The sequence below is a fragment of the Zonotrichia leucophrys genome, unplaced genomic scaffold, assembly GCF_028769735.1.
Source record: "Zonotrichia leucophrys gambelii isolate GWCS_2022_RI unplaced genomic scaffold, RI_Zleu_2.0 Scaffold_780_23080, whole genome shotgun sequence".
NCBI classification, from domain to species: Eukaryota; Metazoa; Chordata; class Aves; order Passeriformes; family Passerellidae; genus Zonotrichia; species Zonotrichia leucophrys.
In genome coordinates this window covers 521-22683 of record NW_026992985.1, presented here as the reverse complement: position 1 = coordinate 22683, position 22163 = coordinate 521, and the positions used below count along the sequence as shown (strand labels likewise).

At 42.0% G+C, this 22163-nt stretch overlaps 1 protein-coding gene across 1 annotated transcript; it reads right to left on the bottom strand.

The window, feature by feature from the left end:
* Positions 1-234: 234 nt before the first annotated feature.
* LOC135441979 (tonsoku-like protein) lies at positions 235-21642 on the bottom strand (the record flags this gene model as incomplete). Its single annotated transcript, XM_064701527.1, has 5 exons — positions 235-327; positions 5584-5648; positions 7688-7865; positions 10650-10775; positions 21490-21642. Coding segments are annotated over 5 exons (615 nt in total), but the record flags the coding sequence as incomplete, so codon positions are not given.
* Positions 21643-22163: the final 521 nt, after the last annotated feature.

Below are 22163 nucleotides of genomic sequence, written 5' to 3'. Positions count from 1 at the left end.
TTTCGGGGGTGAATTTTGGGGTAAATTTTCCGAATTTTTGGGGTGAATTTTGGGATTTTTGGGGGGAATTTTAGGGTTTTCGGGGGTGAATTTTGGGGTAAATTTTCCAAATTTTTGGGGTGAATTTTGGGATTTTTGGGGAGAATTTTAGGGTTTTCGGGGGTGAATTTTGGGGTAAATTTTCCGAATTTTTGGGGTGAAATTTGGGATTTTTGGGGAGGTTTTTGCCCTCACCTGCTGCAGGTACTGGCGAACCCTCCTGGCGTCGCCGTCGATGCAGGCGCGGTGCAGGGCGGTCTCGCCCTTCGCGTTCCGGCGCTGCCACTGCTGAAATTTGGGATATTCCCCAATTTTCCACAATTTTCCAGGATAAAAATTCAGCAATTCCCACCCGGGAGAGGCTCCCCAAAAAATCCCAGAGATTTTGGGGGATTCTGAGGCATTTTAGGCTCCAAAATTTGAATTTTTGGGAAATTTTTGGGATTTTTTTTCCCCAATTCTTGGAGATTTTGCCTTGAAATATTGGGGTTTCACTCAAATTTTTTTTTATTATTTCCCCCCAATTTTGGGGATTTTATTCCAATTTTTAGGGATTTTTGGAATTTTCGTCCAAATTTTGGAGATTTTTTTTCCTAATTTTGGCGGAATTTTCCCCTGAATTTTTGGAATTACCAAGACTGAAAATTCAGGAATTCCAACCCGGGAGAGGCTCCCCAAAAAATCCCAGAGATTTTGGGGGATACTGAGGCTTTTTGGGCTCAAAAATTTGAATTTTTGGGAAATTTTTGGGATTTTTTTTCCCCAATTCTTGGAGAATTTTGCCCTGAACTTTTGGGATTTCACTCAATTTTTTTTTTTATTTCCCCCCAATTTTGGGGATTTTATTCCAAGTTTTAAAAGGATTTTTGGGATTTTTGTCCAAATGTTGGGATTTTTTTTTCCTAATTTTGGGGGAATTTTCGTCCAAATTTTGGAGATTTTTTTTCCTAATTTTGGGGGGATTTTCCCCTAAATTTTTGGAATTATCAAGGGCGGAATTTTAGGAATTCTCACCTGGGACAGGCACCCAAAAAATTCCAGGGATTTTGGGGGATTCTGATGCATTTTAGGCTCCAAAATTTGAATTTTTTGGGATTTTTTCCCCCAACTTTTGGAGATTTATCCCCCAAACTTTTGGGATTTTTCCCAAATTTTTTTTATTTTTGCCCAATTTTTTGGGGTCTAAACCAAATGTTATTGATTTTTTTTCCCTAAATTTTTGAAATTTTTTCTCAAATTTTTTGGGATTTGCCCCAAACTTTTGGGATTTTATTCCACTTTTTTTATATTTTTCCCCCTGAATTTTTGAGGTTTCCTCCAATTTTTCACAACTATTCCTCAATTTTTGGGAGATTTTTCTCCAATTTCATTTTTCTCCCATTGTTTTGAATTTTTCCCCATTTTGGGGAGATTTTTCTCCATTTTTTTTAAATTTTTCTCCCCTATATTTTTGGATTTTTTCTCAAATTTTCAAGAATTTTCCCTGAATTTTTGGGGATTTTTTCCAGATTTCCCCCCCAAATTTTCCAATCTAAACCAAATTTTTGGGATCCTTCCCTGAATTTTTGGGATTTTACCACGGATGGAAATTTGGAAATTCCCACCTGGGAGAGGCTCCCAAAAAATTCCAGAGATTTTGGGAATTCTGATGCATTTTAGACTCCAAAATTTGAATTTTTGGGAATTTTTGGGGATTTTTTTTCCCCAATTCTTGGAGAATTTTTGCCCTGAACTTTTGGGATTTCACTCAAATTTTTTTTTTATTATTTCCCCCCAATTTTGGGGATTTTATTCCAAGTTTTAAAGGGATTTTTGTCCAAATTTTGGGGATTTTTTTTCCTAATTTTGGGGGAATTTTCCCCTAAATTTTTGGAATTATCAAGACTGAAAATTCAGGAATTCCCACCTGGAAGAGGCTCCCAAAAAATCCCAGAGATTTTGGGAATTCTGATGCATTTTAGGCTTCAAAATTTGAATTTTTGGAGATTTTTCCCTGAATTTTTGGGGTTTTTTACCCCAATTTTTAAGGATTTTTACCCCAATTTATTTTTATTTTTCCCTGAATTTTTGGGATTTTACTCCATTTTTTCATTTTTATTTTTTTTCCTTGCAGTTTAATCTAAACTTTTGGGATCATCCCACAATTTTTAGGGATTTTTCCATAAATTATTTGGATTTTATTCCAATTTTTGGGAGCTTTCCCCCAATTTTTCAGGATCAAACCCAAATTTTAGGGATTTCCCCCCAATTTTTTTAAACTTCTCCCCATTTTTGGGGAATTTCCTCCCATTTTTGGGATTTTCCCCATTTTTTACAATTTTCTTCCTTTTTTTTTTTTTTTTGCATTCTCTACTAAATTTTTAAGGATTTTCCCCCATTTTTTCCTGAATTTTTGGGATTTTTAACTCCAATTTTTTGGATTGTCATTCACATTTTTGGGGGGAATTTTGGGAATTTTTATGGGGAATTTTGGGATTTTTAAGGGGATTTTTGGAGGGAATTTTGTGAATTTTTATGGGGAAATTTGTGAATTTTTAGGGGGAACTTTGGGTTTTTATTGGGGATTTTTTGGGATTTTGGGGAGGGAATTTCGTGAATTTTCATGGGGAATTTTGAGATTTTGGGGGGGAATTTTGGGTTTTTAATGGGGATTTTGGGGTATTTTTGGGAGGGAATTTTGTGAATTTTTTTGGGGGATTTTGGGAATTTTTATTGGGAATTTTGAGATTTTTGCAGAGATTTTGGGAAGGGAATTTTGGGTTTTTAATGGGGATTTTTGGGAGGGAATTTTGTGAATTTTTATGGGGAATTTTGGGATTTTGGGGGGGAATTTTGAGATTTTTGCAGGGATTTTTGGGAAGGAATTTTGTGATTTTAATGGGGATTTCGGGAGGGGATTTTGTGAGAATTTTGTGAATTTTTATGGGGAATTTTGGGATTTTTGTGGGGATTTTTGGGGGGGATTTTGGGTTTTTAATGGGAATTTTAGGGGGAATTCTGGGAGGGAATTTTGTGAATTTTTAGGGGGAACTTTGGGTTTTTATTGGGGATTTTTTGGGATTTTTTGGAGGGAATTTTGTGAATTTTTATGGGGAATTTTGGGATTTTGGGGGGGGAATTTTGAGATTTTTGCGGGGATTTTGGGGGGGGATTTTGGGTTTTTAATGGGGATTTTGTGGGAGTTTTGGGAGGGAATTTTGTGAATTTTTATGGGGAATTTTGAGATTTTTTGCGGGATTTTGGGGAAAGAATTTTGGGTTTTTAATGGGAATTTTAGGGGATTTTTGGGAAGGAATTTTGTGATTTTTTATGGGGAATTTTGGGATTTTCAAGGGGAATTTTGAGATTTTTGCGGGGATTTTCGGGAAGGAATTTTGGGTTTTTAATGGGGATTTTGGGAGGGGATTTTGTGAGAATTTTGTGAATTTTTATGGGGGATTTTGGGGGGGAATTTTGGGATTTTTAAGGGGATTTTTGGAAGGGAATTTTGGGTTTTTAATGGGGATTTTGGGGAGAATTTGGGGAGGGAATTTTGTGAATTTTTATGGGGGATTTTGGGGGGAATTTTGGGAATTTTTGCAGGGATTTTGGGGAGAGAATTTTGGGTTTTTAATGGGAATTTTGTGGGATTTTTGGGGGGGATTTTGTGATTTTTTATGGGGGATTTTGGGTTTTTAATGGGGATTTTGGGGGAATTTTGTGGTTTTTTTATGGGGAATTTTGGGATTTTCGAGGGGGAATTTTGACATTTTTGCGGGGATTTTGAGATTTTTGCAGGGATTTTGGAGAGAGAATTTTGGTTTTTTAATGGGGATTTTGAGGGAATTTTGGGAGGGAATTTTGTGAATTTTTATGGGGAATTTTGGGAATTTTTATGGGGAATTTTGGGGTTTTTAATGGGGATTTTGTGGCATTTTAGGGAGGGAATTTTGTGAATTTTTATGGGGAAATTTGTGAATTTTTAGGGGGAATTTTGGGTTTTTATTGGGGATTTTTTGGGATTTTGGGGAGGGAATTTTGTGAATTTTTATGGGGAATTTTGAGATTTTTGCAGGGAGTTTGGGTTTTTAATGGGGATTTTGGGGGGAATTTTGTGAATTTTGATGGGGAATTTTGTGAATTTTTATAGGGAATTTTGGGTTTTTAATGGGGATTTTTGAAAGGGAATTTTGGGTTTTTAATGGGGATTTTGGGGGGAATTTTGGGAGGGAATTTTGTGAATTTTTATGGGGGATTTTGTGATTTTTGCAGGGATTTTGGGGAGGGAATTTTGGGTTTTTAATGGGAATTTTGGGGGATTTTTGGGAGGGAATTTTGTGAATTTTTATGGGGAATTTTGGGATTTTGGGGGGGGAATTTTGGGATTTTTGCGGGATTTTTGGGAGGGAATTTTGGGTTTTTAATGGGGATTTTGGGGGGAATTTTGGGGCATTTTTGGGGGGGAATTTTGTGAATTTTAATGGGGAATTTTGAGATTTTTGTGGGGATTTTGGGGAGGGAATTTTGGGTTTTTAATGGGATTTGGGGGAATTTTGGGAGGGAATTTTGTGAATTTTTATGGGGAATTTTAAGATTTTTGGAGGGGGAATTTTGAGATTTTAATGGGGTTTTTTGGGGGGAATTTTGTGAATTTTAATGGGGAATTTAGGGATTTTTGCAGGGATTTTTTGGGGGAATTTTGGGAGGGAATTTTGGGAATTTTTAGGGGGAATTTTTGGGAATTTTTATAGGGGAATTTTTGGGATTTTGGGGGGAATTTTTGGTTTTTAATGGGGATTTTGGAGCATTTTTGGGGGGCATTTAGGGAATTTTTATGGGGATTTTTGGGAATTTTTATTGGAAATTTTGAGATTTTTGCAGAGATTTTGGGAGGGAATTTTGGGTTTTTAATGGGATTTTGGGAGGGAATTTTGTGAATTTTTATGGGAAATTTTGGGATTTTGGGGGGCAATTTTGGGTTTTAAATGGGAATTTTAGGGGAATTCTGGGAGAGAATTTTGTGAATTTTTATGGGGAATTTTGAGATTTTTGTGGGATTTTGGGGAGGGAATTTTGGGTTTTTAATGGGGATTTTAAGGGGAATTTTGGGAGGGAATTTTGTGATTTTTTTTGGAGAATTTTGAGATTTTTGTGGGGATTTTGGGTAGGGAATTTTGGGTTTTTAATGGGGATTTTGTGGGATTTTTGGTCAGGGAATTTTGTGAATTTTTAGGGGGAATTTTGGGATTTTGGGGAGGGAATTTTGGGTTGTTAATGGGGATTTTGGGGGGAATTTTGGGAGGGAATTTTGTGAATTTTTATGGGGAATTTTGGGAATTTTAATGGGGATTTTTGGGAATTTTTATGGGGGATTTTGAGATTTTTGCGGGGATTTTTGGGAGGGAATTTTGGGTTTTTAACGGGGATTTTGGGGGATTTTTAGGAGAGAATTTTGTGATTTTTTATGGGGGATTTTGGGTGGAATTTTGAGATTTTTGCGGGGATTTTTGGGAGGAAATTTTGTTTTTTTATGGGGAATTTGGGGCATTTTTGGGGCGTCCCCACCTTGTTTCTTTGGCGCCTCCCAGGGACACTTTTGGGGTAACCCTCGAGCTCCTCGTCCTCATCCTCTGCAAAAACCCCAAAATTGCCCCAAAATGCCCCAAATTCCCTTAAATCCCAAAATCTCCCCACAAAATCCCAAAAATCCTCCTAAAAATCCCCCCCAAAATGCCAAAAATTCCCCCAAAACCTCCTTAAATTCCCAAAATTTCACTTAAATCCCAAAAATTCCCCCAAAACCTCCCAAAATTCCTCCTTAAATCCCCCAAAACCTCCCAAAATTCCCAAAAAATACACCCAAAAATCCCCTTAAAATTCCTCCCAAAATCCCCAAAACTTTTCTAAATCCCCTTGAAATCCCCCCCTAAAATTCCAAAAATCCCCAAACCCAAAATTGCCCCAAAATTCCCCTTTAAATCCACCAAAAATCCCCCTAAAATTCCCCAAATCCCCCAGAAAATTCCCAAAATTCCCCTTAAATCCCTTTTAACCCCCAAAAGCCCCTTTCAATCCCCCAAATTGCCCCAAAATTCCCCAAAAATCCCCCAAATTCCCCAAAAACCTCCCCAAATCCCCCTGAAAATTCCCTTTAAATCCCCAAATCCCCAAAATTCTCTTGAAATCCCCAAGAACCTCCCTAAAAGTCTCCCCAAATTCCCCTTAAACCCCAAATCCCCCCAAAATCCCCCAAAATCCCCTTTAAATGCCCCAAAAAATCCCCTTTAAATCCTCTTTAAATGCACCAAAAAAATCCCCTTTAAATGCCCCAAAATTCCCCTTTAAGTCCCCAAAAAATCTCCTTTAAATCTCCCAAAAATCCCATTTAAATGCCCCACAAAAATCCCCTTTAAATCCCCTAAAAATCCCCCCAAAATCCCCTTTAAAATGCCCCAAAAAAATCCCATTAAAATCCCCCCAAAATCACCTTTAAATGCCCCAAAAAATCCCCTTTAAATCTCCCCAAAATCCCCTTTAAATGCCCCCAAAAATCCCCTTGAAATCCTCCAAAATTCCCCCTAAAAATCCACAAAACCCCCAAAAATTCCCAAAATTCCCCTTGAAATCCCCAAAAAATCTCCCCAAAATCCCCTTTAAATGCCCCAAAAATCCCCTTTAAATGCCCCAAAAAATCCCCTTTAAATTTCCCAAAAAATCCCCTTTAAATCCCCAAAAAATCCCCTTTAAATGCCCCAAAAAAATCCCCTTTAAATGCCCCAAAAAATCCCCTTTAAATGCCCCAAAAATCCACTTTAAATCCCAAAAAAATCCCCTTTAAATCCCCTTTAAATGCCCCAAAAATCCACTTTAAATCGCCCAAAAATCCACATTAAATCCCCAAAAAATCCCATTTAAATCCACCAAAAATACCTTTAAACCCCAAAAAATCCCATTTAAATCCCCAAAAACCCCTTTAAATCCCCAAAAAAATCCCCTTTAAATCCCCAAAATCCCCTTTAAATCCCCAAAAAATCCCCTTTAAATGCCCCAAAAATCCCCAAAAAATCCCCTTTAAATGCCCCAAAATCCCCTTTAAATGCCCCAAAAATCCCCAAAATCCCCTTTAAATGCCCCAAAAACCCCCTTTAAATCCCCAAAAAAACCCCTTTAAATCCCCAAAAAAATCCCCAAAAAATCCCCTTTAAATGCCCCAAAAAAATCATCTTTAAATCCCCAAAAAATCCTGTTTAAATGCCCCAAAAATCCCCAAAAAATCCCCTTTAAATGCCCCAAAATCCCCTTTAAATGCCCCAAAAAATCCCCTTTAAATCCCCAAAAAATCCCCCCAAATTCCCCTTTAAATCCCCCAAATTGCCCCAAAACCCCCCCAAAATCCCCTTTAAATGCCCCAAAAAAATCCCTTTAAAATCCCCTTAAAATCCCAAAAAAATCCCCAAAAAATTCCCCCAAAATCCCCTTTAAATGCCCCAAAAAAATCCCCTTTAAATCCCCAAAAAATCCCCTTTAAATGCCCCAAAAATCCCCAAAAAATCCCCTTTAAATCCCCCAAAAATCCCCTTTAAATGCCCCAAAAATCCCCAAAAAATCCCATTTAAATGCCCAAAAATCCACTTTAAATGCCCCAAAATCCCCCAAATTTCCCTCTCACCGCTCTCAGACAGCTCCAAATCCGATTCTTCCTCCTCCTCTTCCTCCTCCTCCTCCTCTTCTTCCTCCTCCTCCTCCTCCTCCCCGGGGTCCCCCCCGAGCTCCCGGAGGGTCCCCAGAGCCCCCTCGGGGTCCCCGGCCCGGAGCTGCAGAGCCCGGAGCCGCCGCAGCACCCGGCGCTGGGGATGGGGAAAAACAACCAAAAATGAGAAAATTAACCCCAAAAAATCACCCCAAAATAGCCCTGAAATATCCCAAAAAACAACCCAAAATATCCCTAAAAAAACCCCAAAAGAAGCTCCAAAAATTGCCCTAAAAGCCCCCAAAATATCTCCAAAATAGCCTCAAAATTAACCCTTAAAAACAGCCAAAAAAAGCCCCAAAATGGCCAAAAAACCCCAAAAACAGCCTGAAAAATGCCTAAAAGACCCCAAAATATTCCCAAAAAACAGGAAAAGAGCTCCAAAAAATATCCCCAAAAATATCCCCAAAATATCCCCAAAAACTGCAGCACCCGGCGCTGGAAAATGGGGAAAAACACCCAAAAATACCAAAATGAACCCTGAAAAATCAGAAAAAATAACCCCAAAAATAGGCAGAAAAATAATCCTAAAAAACCCAAAAATTCCTCCAAAAATTTCCAAAAATATTCTTTAAAAAGTCCAAATATAGCCCCAAAAATATCCCAAAAAAACCCCAAAATATCCCCAGAAACTGCAGCACCTGCCGCTGGAAAATGGGGAAAAAACCCCAAAAATGCCAAAATTAACCCCAAAAATTCTGAAAAAACAATCCCAAAAATAGACAGAAAAATAGTCCTAAGAAACTCAAAAACTCCCTCAAAAAATTCCCCCAAAAAACCCAAAAATATCCCCAAAAACTGCAGCACCTGGCACTGGAAAATGGGGAATTTTGGGGGGAAAAAACCCCAAAAATGCCAAAATTAACCCAAAAAATCTGAAAAAGTAACCCCAAAAATAGGCAGAAAAATAGTCCTAAAAAACAAAAAAACTCCCACAAAAATATCCCCAAAAAAACCCAAAAAAAGCCCAAAAATATCCCCAAAAACTGCAGCACCTGGCGCTGGAAACGGGGAAAAACATCCAAAAATGACTAAATTAACCCAAAAAAAATCGGAAAAAATCACCCCAAAATAGCCCTGAAATATTGCAAAAATAGCCTTTAAAAATATCCCAAAAACTGCCCTAAAAAACCCCAAAAAACTGCCCTAAAAAACCCCAAAAATGCCAAAATTAACCCTGAAAAATCTGAAAAAATCACCCCAAAATAGCCCTGAAATATCCCAAAAAATAGAACAAGAAAAATAGTCCTAAAATTCCGAAAATTACCCCAAAAAATTTCCAAAAAATATTCCTTAAAAAGGTCCAAAAATATGCCCCAAAAAACCCAAAAAGAGCCCTAAAAATCCCAAAAATATCCCCAAAAATAGCCCCAAAAAAACCCAAAAACCCCAAAACTGCAGCACCTGCGCTGGAAATGGAAAAAACCCCAAAAATGCCAAAATTAACCCTGAAAAATCTGAAAAAACAACCCCAAAATAGCCCTGAAATATCCCCAAAAATGGACAGAAAAATAGTCCTAAAAATCCCAAAAACTGCCCCAAAAATTTCCAAAAATATTCTTAAGATTCCAAATATAGGCCCAAAAATAGCCCCAAAAATAGCAAAAACCCCAAAAAAGCCCCAAAATAGCCCAAAAAAACATCCCAAAATATTAAAAATAAACCCAAAAAAACCCCAAAATATACCCCAAAAAATGCAGACACACGCCGCTGGAAATAGTGGAATTTTGAGGGGAAAAAAATCAAAAAATTACCCTTAAAAATATCCTTAAAAAGCCCCAAAAATAAACCCTAAAAATCCAAAAAAGAGACCAAAAAAGAGATCCTAAAAAACCAAAAGTACCCCAAAAAAACCTTAAAAATGTGCCCAAAAAAACCACAAAAAAGCCCCAAAATATTCCTAAAAATATCCTGAAAAAGCCCAAAAGAGAGCCTGAAAATTTCCTTTAAAAACCCCAAAAATGCTCTCAAAACCCCAGAAATGGCCTGAAATTGGAATTTTGGGGAAAAAGTCCCAAAAAATTACCAAAATAAGCCTAAAAATATCCCCAAAAATAGCCTGAAATGTCCCTTCAAAACCCAAACACCCCAAAAATATCCATTAAAAATCCCAAAATTTGCCCTAAAAAACCCACAAAAATCCCAAAAAATTCCATTAAAAATCCCAAAAATTTCCATTAAAAAACCCAAAAAAAAGCCCAAAAAAATCTAAACCAACCCCAAAAATATCCTAAAAAAGTCCAGAAAAACCAGAAAAAAGTCCCATAAAACCCAAAAATTGCCTTAAAAAACCCAAAAACAACCCAAAAATATCCATTAAAAATCCAAAATTAGCCCTAAAAAAACCAAAAAAAAAGCCCCAAAAATAGCCCTGAAAACCCTAAAAAAATATCCCTAAAAAATCCCAGAATAATCGTCCTAAAAAAACCCAAAAAATCCATTAAAAATCCCAAAATTTGCCCTAAAAAAACCCCAAAAAATTCCTCCAAAAAAATTCCAAAACCAACCCCAAAAATATCCATTAAAAATCCCAAAATGAGCCTAAAAAAACCCCAAAAAAAGCCAAAAAAATCCAAAACCAACCCCAAAAAATCCATTAAAAATCTCAAAATTTGCCCAAAAAACCCTAACAAAAAAGCCCCAAAAAAATCCAAAACAACCCAAAAATATCCTAAAAATCCCAAAAAATAAAAAAGTCCTAAAAAACTAAAAAATTGCCTTAAAAACCCAAAAATACTCCAAGAACATCCATTAAAACCCAAAACACCCTAAAAAATCCCAAAAAATTCCAAAAAAATCCCAAAATTCCTAAAAAAAGTCCCCAAACCCCAAAATCCCAAAAATTCCCCCTAAAAATTCCCATAAAGCTCCTAAACCCCACCTGCAGCCGTTGGTCGCCGGCGGCGCGGGCACAGCCCAGGGCGCTCTGCAGGGCGGGGACAACCTGGGACGGGGAGGCGCCTAAATCCTCTCGGCTCAGAGCCACGTTCAGCCACGTCCGGCACTCCTGCAATGGGATTGGGGGATTTAGGAACCTTGGGAATGGGAGGGATCCTAAATCCTCTCGGCTGAGAGCCACGTTCAGCCACGTGCGGCACTCCTGGAATGGATAACATTGGGATTAGGGGATTTAGGAACATTGGGAAATGGGGGGGATCCTAAATCCTCTCGGCTGAGAGCCACGTTCAGCCACGTGCGGCACTCCTGTGATGGATAACAGTGGGATTAGGGGATTTAGGAACATTGGGAATGGGATTTGGGGTTTGGGATGGGGGCGCCTAAATCCTCTCGGCTGAGAGCCACGTTCAGCCACGTCCGGCACTCCTGCAATGGGATTGGGGGATTTAGGAACATTGGGAATGGGATCAGGGGATTTAGGAACATTGGAATGGGATCAGGGATTAGGAACATCAGGATTAGGGGATTTGGAGTTTGGGATGGGGGGCGCCTAAATCCTCTCAGCTGAGAGCCACGTTCAGCCACGTACGGCACTCCTGGAATGGATAACATGGGATTAGGGGATTTAGGAACCTTGGAAATGAGAGGGATCCTAAATCCTTTGGCTGAGAGCCACGTTCAGCCACGTGCGGCACTCCTGCAATGGATTGGGGATTTAGGAACATTGGGAATGGATTAGGGGATTTAGGAACTTAAACATATGGGATTGGGATTTAGAACATTGGGATGGGGGGCGCCTAAATCCTCTCGGCTGAGAGCCACGTTCAGCCACGTGCGGCACTCCTGTGATGGGATTGGGGGATTTAGGAACTTGGGATGGAGATCCTAAATCCTCTCGGCTGAGAGCACGTTCAGCCACGTGCGGCACTCTGGAATGGATTGGGGGATTTAGGAACCTACCTGGAGATTGGGGATTTAGGAACCTTGGGAATGGGATAGGGGATTTAGGAACATTAGGAAGGGATTGGGGGATTAGGAACCCTAAACATTGTGGATTAGGGGATTTAGGAACATTGGGAATGGATTAGGGGATTTAGGAACCTAACATGGGGGATGGGGATTCAGGAACATTGGGAAATGGGATTGGGGATTTAGGAACTAAACATGGATTAGCGGATTTAGGAACCTTAAACATTGGGATTAGGGATTTAGGAACATTGGGAATGGGTTAGGGATTTAGGAACCCTAAACATGGGATTGGGGATTTAGGAACATTGGGAAATGGGATTAGGGGATTTAGGAACTCTAAACTTTGGGATTAGGGATTAGGAACCTAAAGTGGATTAGGGGATTTAGGAACCTTGGGAATGGGATTAGGGTTGGAAATTGGGAGAGATTAGGGGTTAGGAACATTGGAATGGGATTAGGGATTTAGGAACCGTAAACATATGGGATTAGGGGATTTAGGAACATTGGGAAGGGATTGGGATTTAGGAACTGGAATGGGGTTAGGGGTTTAGGAACCTTAGACATGGGGGATTTAGGAACATTGGGATGGGGGGGATCCTAAATCCTCTCGGCTGAGAGCACGTTCAGCCACGTACAGCACTCCTGGAATGGGATTGGGGGATTTAGGAACATTGGGAAATGGGATTGGGGATTTAGGAACCTTAAACATGGGGATTAGGGATTAGGAACCTTGGAATGGGATAGGGGTTTAGGAACATTGGGATGGGGGGGCCCTAAATCCTCTCGGCTGAGAGCCACGTTCAGCCACGTACGGCACTCCTGCAATGGGATTGGGGATTTAGGAACATTGGAATGGATTAGGGATTTAGGAACCTTAAACATGGGATTAGGGGATTTAGGAACCTTGGGAATGGGATTAGGGGATTTAGGAACCTTAAACTATGGGATTGGGGGATTTAGGAACATTGGGAATGATATTAGGGGATTTAGGAACATTGGCAAGTGGGATTAGGGGATTTAGGAACTTGGGAATGAATTAGGGGATTTAGGAACATTGGCAATTGGGATTAGGGGATTTAGGAACCCTAAACATATGGGATTGGGGGATTTAGGAACATTGGGATGGGGGGATCCTAAATCCTCTGGGCTGAGAGCCACGTTCAGCCACGTGCGGCACTGCTGGGAATGGGATTGGGGGGTTTAGGAACATTGGGAAATGGGATTGGGGGATTTAGGAACATTGGGAAATGGGATTAGGGGATTTAGGAACCTTAAACATGTGGGATTAGGGGATTTAGGAACATTGGGAATGGGATTAGGGGATTTAGGAACATTGGGAATGGGATTGGGGGATTTAGGAACCCTAAACATGTGGGATTAGGGGATTTAGGAACATTGGGATGGGGGCGCCTAAATCCTCTCGGCTGAGAGCCACGTTCAGCCACGTGCGGCACTCCTGGGAATGGGATTAGGGGATTTAGGAACCCTAAACATGTGGGATTAGGGGATTTAGGAACATTGGGAATGAGATTAGGAGGTTTAGGAACCTTGGGAACGGGATTTGGGGATTTAGGAACCTTAAACATGGGGGATTTGGGGTTTGGGACAGGGCTGATCCTAAATCCTCTCGGCTGAGAGCCACGTTCAGCCACGTGCGGCACTCCTGTAATGGGATTGGGGGGTTTAGGAACATTGGGAATGTGGGATTAGGGGATTTAGGAACATTGGGAATGGGATTAGGGGATTTAGGAACCCTAAACATATGGGATTAGGGGATTTAGGAACCCTAAACATATGGGGTTAGGGGATTTAGGAACATTGGGAATGGGATTGGGGGATTTAGGAACATCAGGATTCGGGGATTTGGGGTTTGGGATGGGGGGGGATCCTAAATCCTCTCGGCTGAGAGCCACGTTCAGCCACGTGCGGCACTCCTGGAATGGGATTGGGGGATTTAGGAACCTTAAACATGGGGGATTTGGGGATTTAGGAACATTGGGAATGAGATTAGGGGATTTAGGAACCTTAAACATGGGGGATTTGGGGTTTGGGATGGGGGGGATCCTAAATCCTCTCGGCTGAGAGCCACGTTCAGCCACGTGCGGCACTCCTGTAAGGGATTAGGGGATTTAGGAACCTTGGGAATGGGATTTAAGGATTTAGGAACGTGATTAGGGGATTTAGGAACCTTAAACATGGGGGATTAGGGGATTTAGGAACATTGGGAATGGGATTAGGGGATTTAGGAACCTTAAACATGGGGGATTAGGGGATTTAGGAACATTGGGAATGGGATTAGGGGATTTAGGAACCCTAAACATGTGGGATTAGGGGATTTAGGAACCTTAAACATGGGGGATTTAGGAACATTGGGACAGCAGCGGGGCGCCTAAATCCTCTCGGCTGAGAGCCACGTTCAGCCACGTGCGGCACTCCTGCGATGGATAACAGTGGGGTTAGGGGGTTTAGGAACCTTGGGAATGGGATTGGGGGATTTAGGAACCCTGAGAATGTGAGACTAGAGGATTTAGGAACCTTAAACATGGGGGATTAGGGGATTTAGGAACATTGGGAAATGGGACTAGGGGATTTAGGAACATTGGGATGGGGGGGATCCTAAATCCTCTCGGCTGAGAGCCACGTTCAGCCAGGTACGGCACTCCTGTGATGGGATTGGGGGATTTAGGAACATTGGGAATGGGATTAGGGGGTTTAGGAACATTGGGATGGGGGGGGATCCTAAATCCTCTCGGCTGAGAGCCACGTTCAGCCACGTGCGGCACTCCTGTAATGGGATTAGGGGATTTAGGAACATTGGGAATGGGATTGGGGGATTTAGGAACCTTAAACATATGGGATTGGGGGATTTAGGAACATTGGGAATGGGATTAGGGGATTTAGGAACATTGGGAATGGGATTAGGGGATTTAGGAACCCTAAAACATGGGGGATTAGGGGATTTAGGAACATTGGGAAATGGGAGGGATCCTAAATCCTCTCGGCTGAGAGCCACGTTCAGCCAGGTACGGCACTCCTGGAATGGGATTGGGGGATTTAGGAACATTGGGAATGGGATTAGGGGATTTAGGAACATTGGGAAAGGGCTGATCCTAAATCCTCTCGGCTGACAGCCACGTTCAGCCACGTCCGGCACTCCTGTAAGGGGTTAGGGGATTTAGGAACATTGGGAATGAGATTAGGGGATTTAGGAACCTTAAACATGGGGGATTAGGGGATTTAGGAACATTAGGAATGGGATTGGGGGATTTAGGAACATTGGGAATGGGATTGGGGGATTTAGGAACCCTAAACATATGGGATTAGGGGATTTAGGAACATTGGGAATGGGGGATTAGGGGATTTAGGAACATTGGGAATGGGATTAGGGGATTTAGGAACCTTAAACATGTGGGATTAGGGGATTTAGGAACATTGGCAAATGGGATTAGGGGATTTAGGAACCCTAAACATATGGGATTAGGGGATTTAGGAACCTTAAACATGGGGGATTAGGGGATTTAGGAACCTTAAACATGGGGGATTAGGGGATTTAGGAACATTGGGAATGGGATCAGGGGATTTAGGAACCCTAAACATATGGGATTAGGGGATTTAGGAACCTTGGGAATGGGATTAGGGGATTTAGGAACCTTAAACATGGGGGATTTAGGAACATTGGGATGGGGGGGATCCTAAATCCTCTCGGCTGAGAGCCACGTTCAGCCACGTGCGGCACTCCTGCAATGGGATTAGGGGATTTAGGAACATTGGCAAAGGGGATTAGGGGATTTAGGAACCCTAAACATGGGGGATTAGGGGATTTAGGAACCTTAAACATGGGGAATTAGGGGATTTAGGAGCCTTAAACATGTGGGATTTAGGAACATTGGGATGGGGGGGATCCTAAATCCTCCAGGGACAGCACCTGGCACTCCTGAGAACAATATTGGGATTAGGGGATTTAGGAACAACACAGGGATTAGGGGATTTAGGAACGTCACCATTAGGGGATTTAGGAACGGAAATTTGGGATTAGGGGATTTAGGAACATCACCATTAGGGGATTTAGGAACGAGAATTTGGGATTAGGGGATTTATGATCAGGGATTTGGGGCTCTAGGATAAGGGATTAGGGATTTAGGATCAGGAATTTGGTCTTAGGGGATTTAGGAGCAGGAATTTGGGGATTGAGGATCATTGATTTGGGATTAGGGGATTTAGGATCATGGATTTTGGCTTTAGGAGCAGGGCTTAGTGGATTTAGGAGCAGGAATTTGGGATTTGGGGATTTAGGGTCGGGGATTTGGGATTAGGGGATTTAGGATCGTGGATTTGGGGATTAAGGAGCAGGAATTTGGGGATTTAGGATTAAGTTTTAGGGGATTTAGGAGCACTTCCTTGGGATTTTTTATTGGGAATTTGAGAGCGGGAATTTGGGGGATTTAGGATCAGGAATTCAGAAATTTATGATCGGGAATTTGGGTTTAAGGGATTTAGGATCAGGAATTTGAGATTAGGGATTTAGGATCAGGAATTTGGGGATCAGGAGTTTAGGATTAGGGGATTTAGGAGCAGGGATTTGGGATTTGAGGATTAGGGGATTTAGGATCATTCCCTTGGCATTTTTTTATTGGGAATTTTGGATCAGGAATTTGGGATTTTGGGGCTTAGGGGATTTAGGACCATGGCTTAGGGGATTTAGGGTCAGGAATTTGGGTTTAGGGGATTTAGGGTCAGGGCTTAGGGGATTTAGGAGCGCTCCCTTGGGTTTTTTTATTGGGAATTTGGGATCAGGAATTTGGGATTTTGGCGTTTAGGGGATTTAGGGTCAGGAATTCAGAGACTTAGGATCAGGAATTTGGGCTTAAGGGATTTAGGAGCCGGAATTTGGGGGGTTTAGGATCAGGAATTGAGAGATTTGTGGATTTAGGGTCAGGGATTTGGGATCAGGGGATTTAGGAACAGGGATTAGGGGATTTAGGATCGGGAATTTGGGATGAGGGGATTTAGGATCATGGATGTGGGATTAGGGGATTTAGGATCAGAAATTTTGGATTTGGGATTTAGGAACAGGGGTTTGGGGATTTAGGATCCAGAACTTTGGGGCTTAGGGATTTAGGAGCAGGGTTTAGGGGATTTAGGAGCAGGGTTTAGGGGATTAGGGGATTTAGGAGCAGGAATTTGGGAATGTGCGGATTCAGGGATTTAGGATCAGGGTTTAGGGGATTTAGGATCAGGGATTTGGGACCTTTGGGATTTAGGATCAGGGATTTGGGCATTTAGGATCCGGAACTTGGGGCTTAGGGGATTTAGGATCAGGGTTTAGGGGATTTAGGATCCAGAACTTTGGGGCTTAGGAGATTTAGGATCAGGGCTTAGGGGATTTAGGGGATTTAGGAGCAGGAATTTGGGAATGTGAGGATTCAGGGATTTAGCATCAGGGCTCAGGGGATTTAGGATCAGGGTTTAGGGGATTTAGGATCAGGGATTTGGAAATTAGGGGATTTAGGAGCAGGAATTTTGGATTTGGGATTTAGGATCAGGGATTTGGGCATTTAGGATCCGGAACTTTGGGGCTTAGGGGATTTAGGATCAGGTACTTGGGGATTTAGGAGCAGGGTTTAGGAGATTAGGGGATTTAGGAGCAGGGATTTGGGCATTTAGGATCCGGAACTTGGGGTTTAGGGGATTTAGGATCAGGGTTTAGGGGATTTAGGAGCAGGGATTAGGGATTTAGGATCAGGGATTTGGGAATTAGGGGATTTAGGATCAGGAATTCTGGATTTGGGGTTTAGGATCAGGATTTCGGGATTTAGGATCCAGAACTTTGGGGTTTAGGGGATTTAGGATCAGGTACTTGGGATTTAGGAGCAGGGTTTAGGGGATTTAGGATCAGGGTTTAGGGGATTAGGGGATTTAGGAGCAGGAATTTGGGAATGTGAGGATTCAGGATTTAGCATCAGGGCTCAGGGGATTTAGGATCAGGGTTTAGGGATTTAGGATCAGGGATTTGGGAATTAGGGGATTTGGGATCAGTAATTCAGGATTTGGGATTTAGGATCAGGGATTTGGGCATTTAGGATCCGGAACTTGGGCTTAGGGGATTTAGGAGCAGGGCTTAGGGGATTTAGGGGATTTAGGAGCAGGAATTTGGGAATGTGAGGATTCAGGGATTTAGCATCAGGGCTCAGGGGATTTAGGATCAGGGTTTAGGGGATTTAGGATCAGGGATTTGGAAATTAGGGATTTAGGAGCAGGAATTTTGGATTTGGGATTTAGGATCAGGGATTTGGGCATTTAGGATCCAGAACTTTGGGCTTAGGGATTTAGGATCAGGGTTTAGGGGATTTAGGGGATTTAGGAGCAGGAATTTGGGAATGTGCGGATTCGGGGATTTAGGATCAGGGTTTAGGGGATTTAGGGTCAGGAATTTGAGAGTTGGGGATTTAGGAGCTGGAATCTGGGGATTTAGGATCAGGGTTTAGGGGGTTTAGGAGCTCTCCCTTGGGGCTTTTTATTGGGAATTTGGGATCAGGAATTTGGGGATTTGGGATTTAGGATCAGGAATTTGGGGTTTAGGGGATTTAGGGTCAGGGCTTAGGGGATTTAGGATCAGGAATTTGAGACTTTGGGATTTAGGAGCTGGAATTTTTGATTTGGGATCCGGAATTTGGGTTTAGGGGATTTAGGAGCGGGAATTTGGAAATTCAGGATCAGGGATTTGGGGATTTAGGATCAGGAACTCAGAGATTTGTGGATTTAGGATTGGGGATTTGGGATTAGGGGATTTAGAATCAGGATTTAGGGATTTAGGATCAGGATTTAGGGGATTTAGGATCAGGGTTTAGGGGATTTAGGAGCACTCCCTTCGGATTTTTTTTTTCAGGAATTTGGGAGCAGGAATTTGGGGATTTAGGATCGGGAATTTGGGGATTTAGGATCACAATTTAGGGGATTTAGGATCGGGAATTTGGGCTTAGGGGATTTAGGACCCTGGTTTAGGGACCATGGCTGCAGGGCCGGGAATGTGACAGGAATTTGGGGATTTTTACGGGGAATTTGGGGATTTAGGATGGGAATTGGGGCTTAGGGGATTTAGGATCAGGAACTTGAGAGTTGGGGATTTAGGAGCTGGAATTTGGGGATTTAGGATCAGGGTTTAGGGGGTTTAGGAGCTCTCCCTTGGGGTTTTTTATTGGGGATTTGGGATCAGGAATTTGGGGATTTGGGATCAGGAATTTGGGATTTTGGGGCTTAGGGGATTTAGGATCAGGAATTTGAGAGTTGGGGATTTAGGAGCTGGAATTTTTGATTTAGGATCAGGAATTTGGGTTTAGGGGGTTTAGGAGCAGGAATTTGGAAATTCAGCATCAGGGATTTGGGGATTTAGGATCAGGAATTCAGAGATTTGTGCATTTAGGATCGGGGATTTGGGATTTAGGGGATTTAGGATCAGGATTTAGGGGATTTAGGAGCACTCCCTTCGGATTTTTTATTGGGAATTTGGGGATTTAGGATCACAATTTAGGGAATTTAGGTGATTTAGGATCGGAAATTTGGGCTTAGGGGATTTAGGACCATGGTTTAGGGACCATGGCTGCGAGGGCCCGGAATGTGACAGGAATTTGAATTTTATGGGGAATTTGGGGATTTAGGATGGGAATTTGGGGCTTAGGGGATTTAGGATCAGGAATTTGAGAGTTGGGGATTTAGGAGCTGGAATTTTTGATTTAGGATCCGGAATTTGGGTTTTGGGAGGCGGGAATTGGTAAATTCAGGATCAGGGATTTGGGGATTTGGATCAGGAATTCAGAAATTTGTGCATTTAGGATCGGGGATTTGGGATTAGGGGATTTAGGATCAGGATTTAGGGGATTTAGGATCAGGATTTAGGGGATTTAGGATCACTAATTTAGGGATTTAGGAGCACTTCCTTGGAATTTTTTTTGGAATTTGGGGATTTGGGAGCAGGAATTTGGGGATTTTAGGATCACAATTTGGGGTTTAGGATCGGGAATTGGGATTAGGGGATTCAGGATCATGGATTTGGGCTAGGGATTTAGGACCCGGTTAGGGACATGGCTGCAGGGCTGGGAATGTGACAGGAATTTGGGGATTTTTACTGGGAATTTTGGGGATTTAGGATAGGAATTGGGCTTAGGGGATTTAGAGTCAGGAATTTGAGAGTTGGGATTAGGAGCTGGAATTTGGGATTTAAGATCAGGTTTTAGGGGATTTAGGAGCTCTCCTTGGGATTTTTTATTGGGAATTTGGGAGCAGGAATTTGGGGATTTGGTGAATTTATGATCAGAATTTGGGGCTTAGTGGTTTAGGATCAGGAATTTGAGACTTTGGGATTTAGGACTGGAATTTTTGATTTAGGATCCAGGAATTTGGGTTTGGGTTTAGGAGCGGAATTTGGAAATTCAGGATCAGGGATTTGGGGATTTAGGATCAGAATTCAGAGATTTGTAGCATTTAGGATCGGGGATTGGGATTAGGGGATTTAGGATCAGATTTAGGGGATTTAGGATCAGAATTTAGGGGATTTAGGAGCACTTCTTGGGATTTTTTTTTCAGGAATTTGGGGATTTAGGAGCAGGAATGATGGTGATTTAAATCACAATTTCAGGGATTTAGGATCGGGAATTTGGCTTAGGGATTTAGGATCCTGGTTTAGGGCCGTGGCTGCGGCGGGAATGTGAAGGAATTTGGGGATTTTCACTGGGAATTTTTGGGGATTAGGATCGGGAATTGGGGCTTAGGGGATTTAGGAGCTCTCCCCTCCCAGATGCATTCGCATTTCTCGCACTCCTTCTGGAAGTGCTCCATAGCCGGGAATGCTGCCCTCAGGTCCCAGGGAATTAGGAGGCAGGAATTTGGGATTTTCACCGGGAATTTTGGGATTTGGATGGAATGGGGTTTAGGGGATTTAGGGTCAGGGCTTAGGGGATTTAGGCGCTCTCCCACCTCCAGGGCTCCCCTTTCCTCAGCTCCAGCTCCCTCTGGAAGTCGCCCAGGGCCTGGGTTTCGCCCCAGGGTCCCAGGATTTGGCGGTTTGAAGGAGCAGGACTTGGGATTTTACTGGGAATTTTGGGGATTTAGATGGGAATTTTGGGGATTTAGGAGCAGGAATTGGGCTTAGGGGATTTAGGGCACTCTCCACCTCCAGTGGCTTCCCCTTTCCTGAGCTCCTAGCCCCTGGAAGCGCTGCAGGGCCCGGGAATGTGACAGGAATTTGGGGATTCTTACTGGAATTTGGGATTTAGGATGGGAATTGGGGCTGTAGGGGATTTGGGCGCTCTCCCACCTCCATGGGCTTCCCTTCCTAGCTCCAGCTCCCCTGGAAGTGCTCTAGGCCGGGAATTGCTGACCCAGGTCCAGGATTTGGGGATTTAAGCGGAATTTGGGGTGATTTTACTGGATTTTGAGGATTTAGGATGGGAATTGGGCTTGAGGGGATTTAGGGTAGCGTCTGTCCCACCTCCAGGGCTCCCCTTTCCTCAGCTATCATCTCCTCTGGAAGTGGCTCAGGGCCCGGAATGCTGACCCAGGTCCCAGGGATTTAGGAGCATGGAAATATGGGGTTTTTACTGGGAATTTTGGGGATTTTGATCAGAAATTTTGGGCTTGGGATTTAAGGGCTCTGACCCACCTCGAGGGCTCCCTTTGCTAGAGTGACCAGCTTTCCCTCTGGAAGTGCTCTCCAGAGCCCGGAATGGACCCCAGGTCCCAGGATTTGGGGGATTTAGGAGCAGGAATTGGGATTTTACTGGGAATTTTGGGATTTTTACAGGGAATTTTGGGGATTTAGGATGGGAATTGGGGCTTAGGGGATTTAGGCGCTCTCCCACCTCCAGGGGCTCCCCTTTCCTGAGCTCCAGCTCCCTCTGGAAGTGCTCCAGGGCCCGGGAATGCTGTCCCAGGTCTCTGTAGGTGGTGCCCAGGCTGACGTGGATCACGGCCAGATCCCGGCCCGGCAGCCCCAGCGACTCGGCCAGTGATAGCTGAAAAGGGAATTAATTAATTAAAAATTAATGAAGAAATCAGGAATTAACAGGAAAAAATTAAAAAAAAATAACAGAAAAATAATTCCTGAAAAATCACCCAAAGTCAGGAAAAAAAAAAAAAAAAAAACCCAAAAAATCAGGGGAAAAAAAAAAAGAAATCCCAAAAATGACAAAAAAAAAAATTTAACAAAAGGAAAAAAAAAAAAAAAAAATGCCCCCCCCAAAAAAATTTAAAAAATCAGGAAGAAAATCCCTCAAAAATAACAAAAAATGTCGAAAAAAAATTAATGAAGAGATCAGAAATTAGCAAGAAAAAATTTAAAAACAAAAAAAAAAAATTCCCAAAAAATCCCCCAATGGTCAGGGGGAAAAAAAACATCCAAAAAATCAGGGGGGGAAAAAAAAAATCACAAAAATGACATAAAAAATTTAACAAAAGAAAACAACTCAAAATAATTATAATGATTAAAAAAAAAATTTTAAAAATCGGGAAAAAAATCCCTCAAAAATAACAAAAA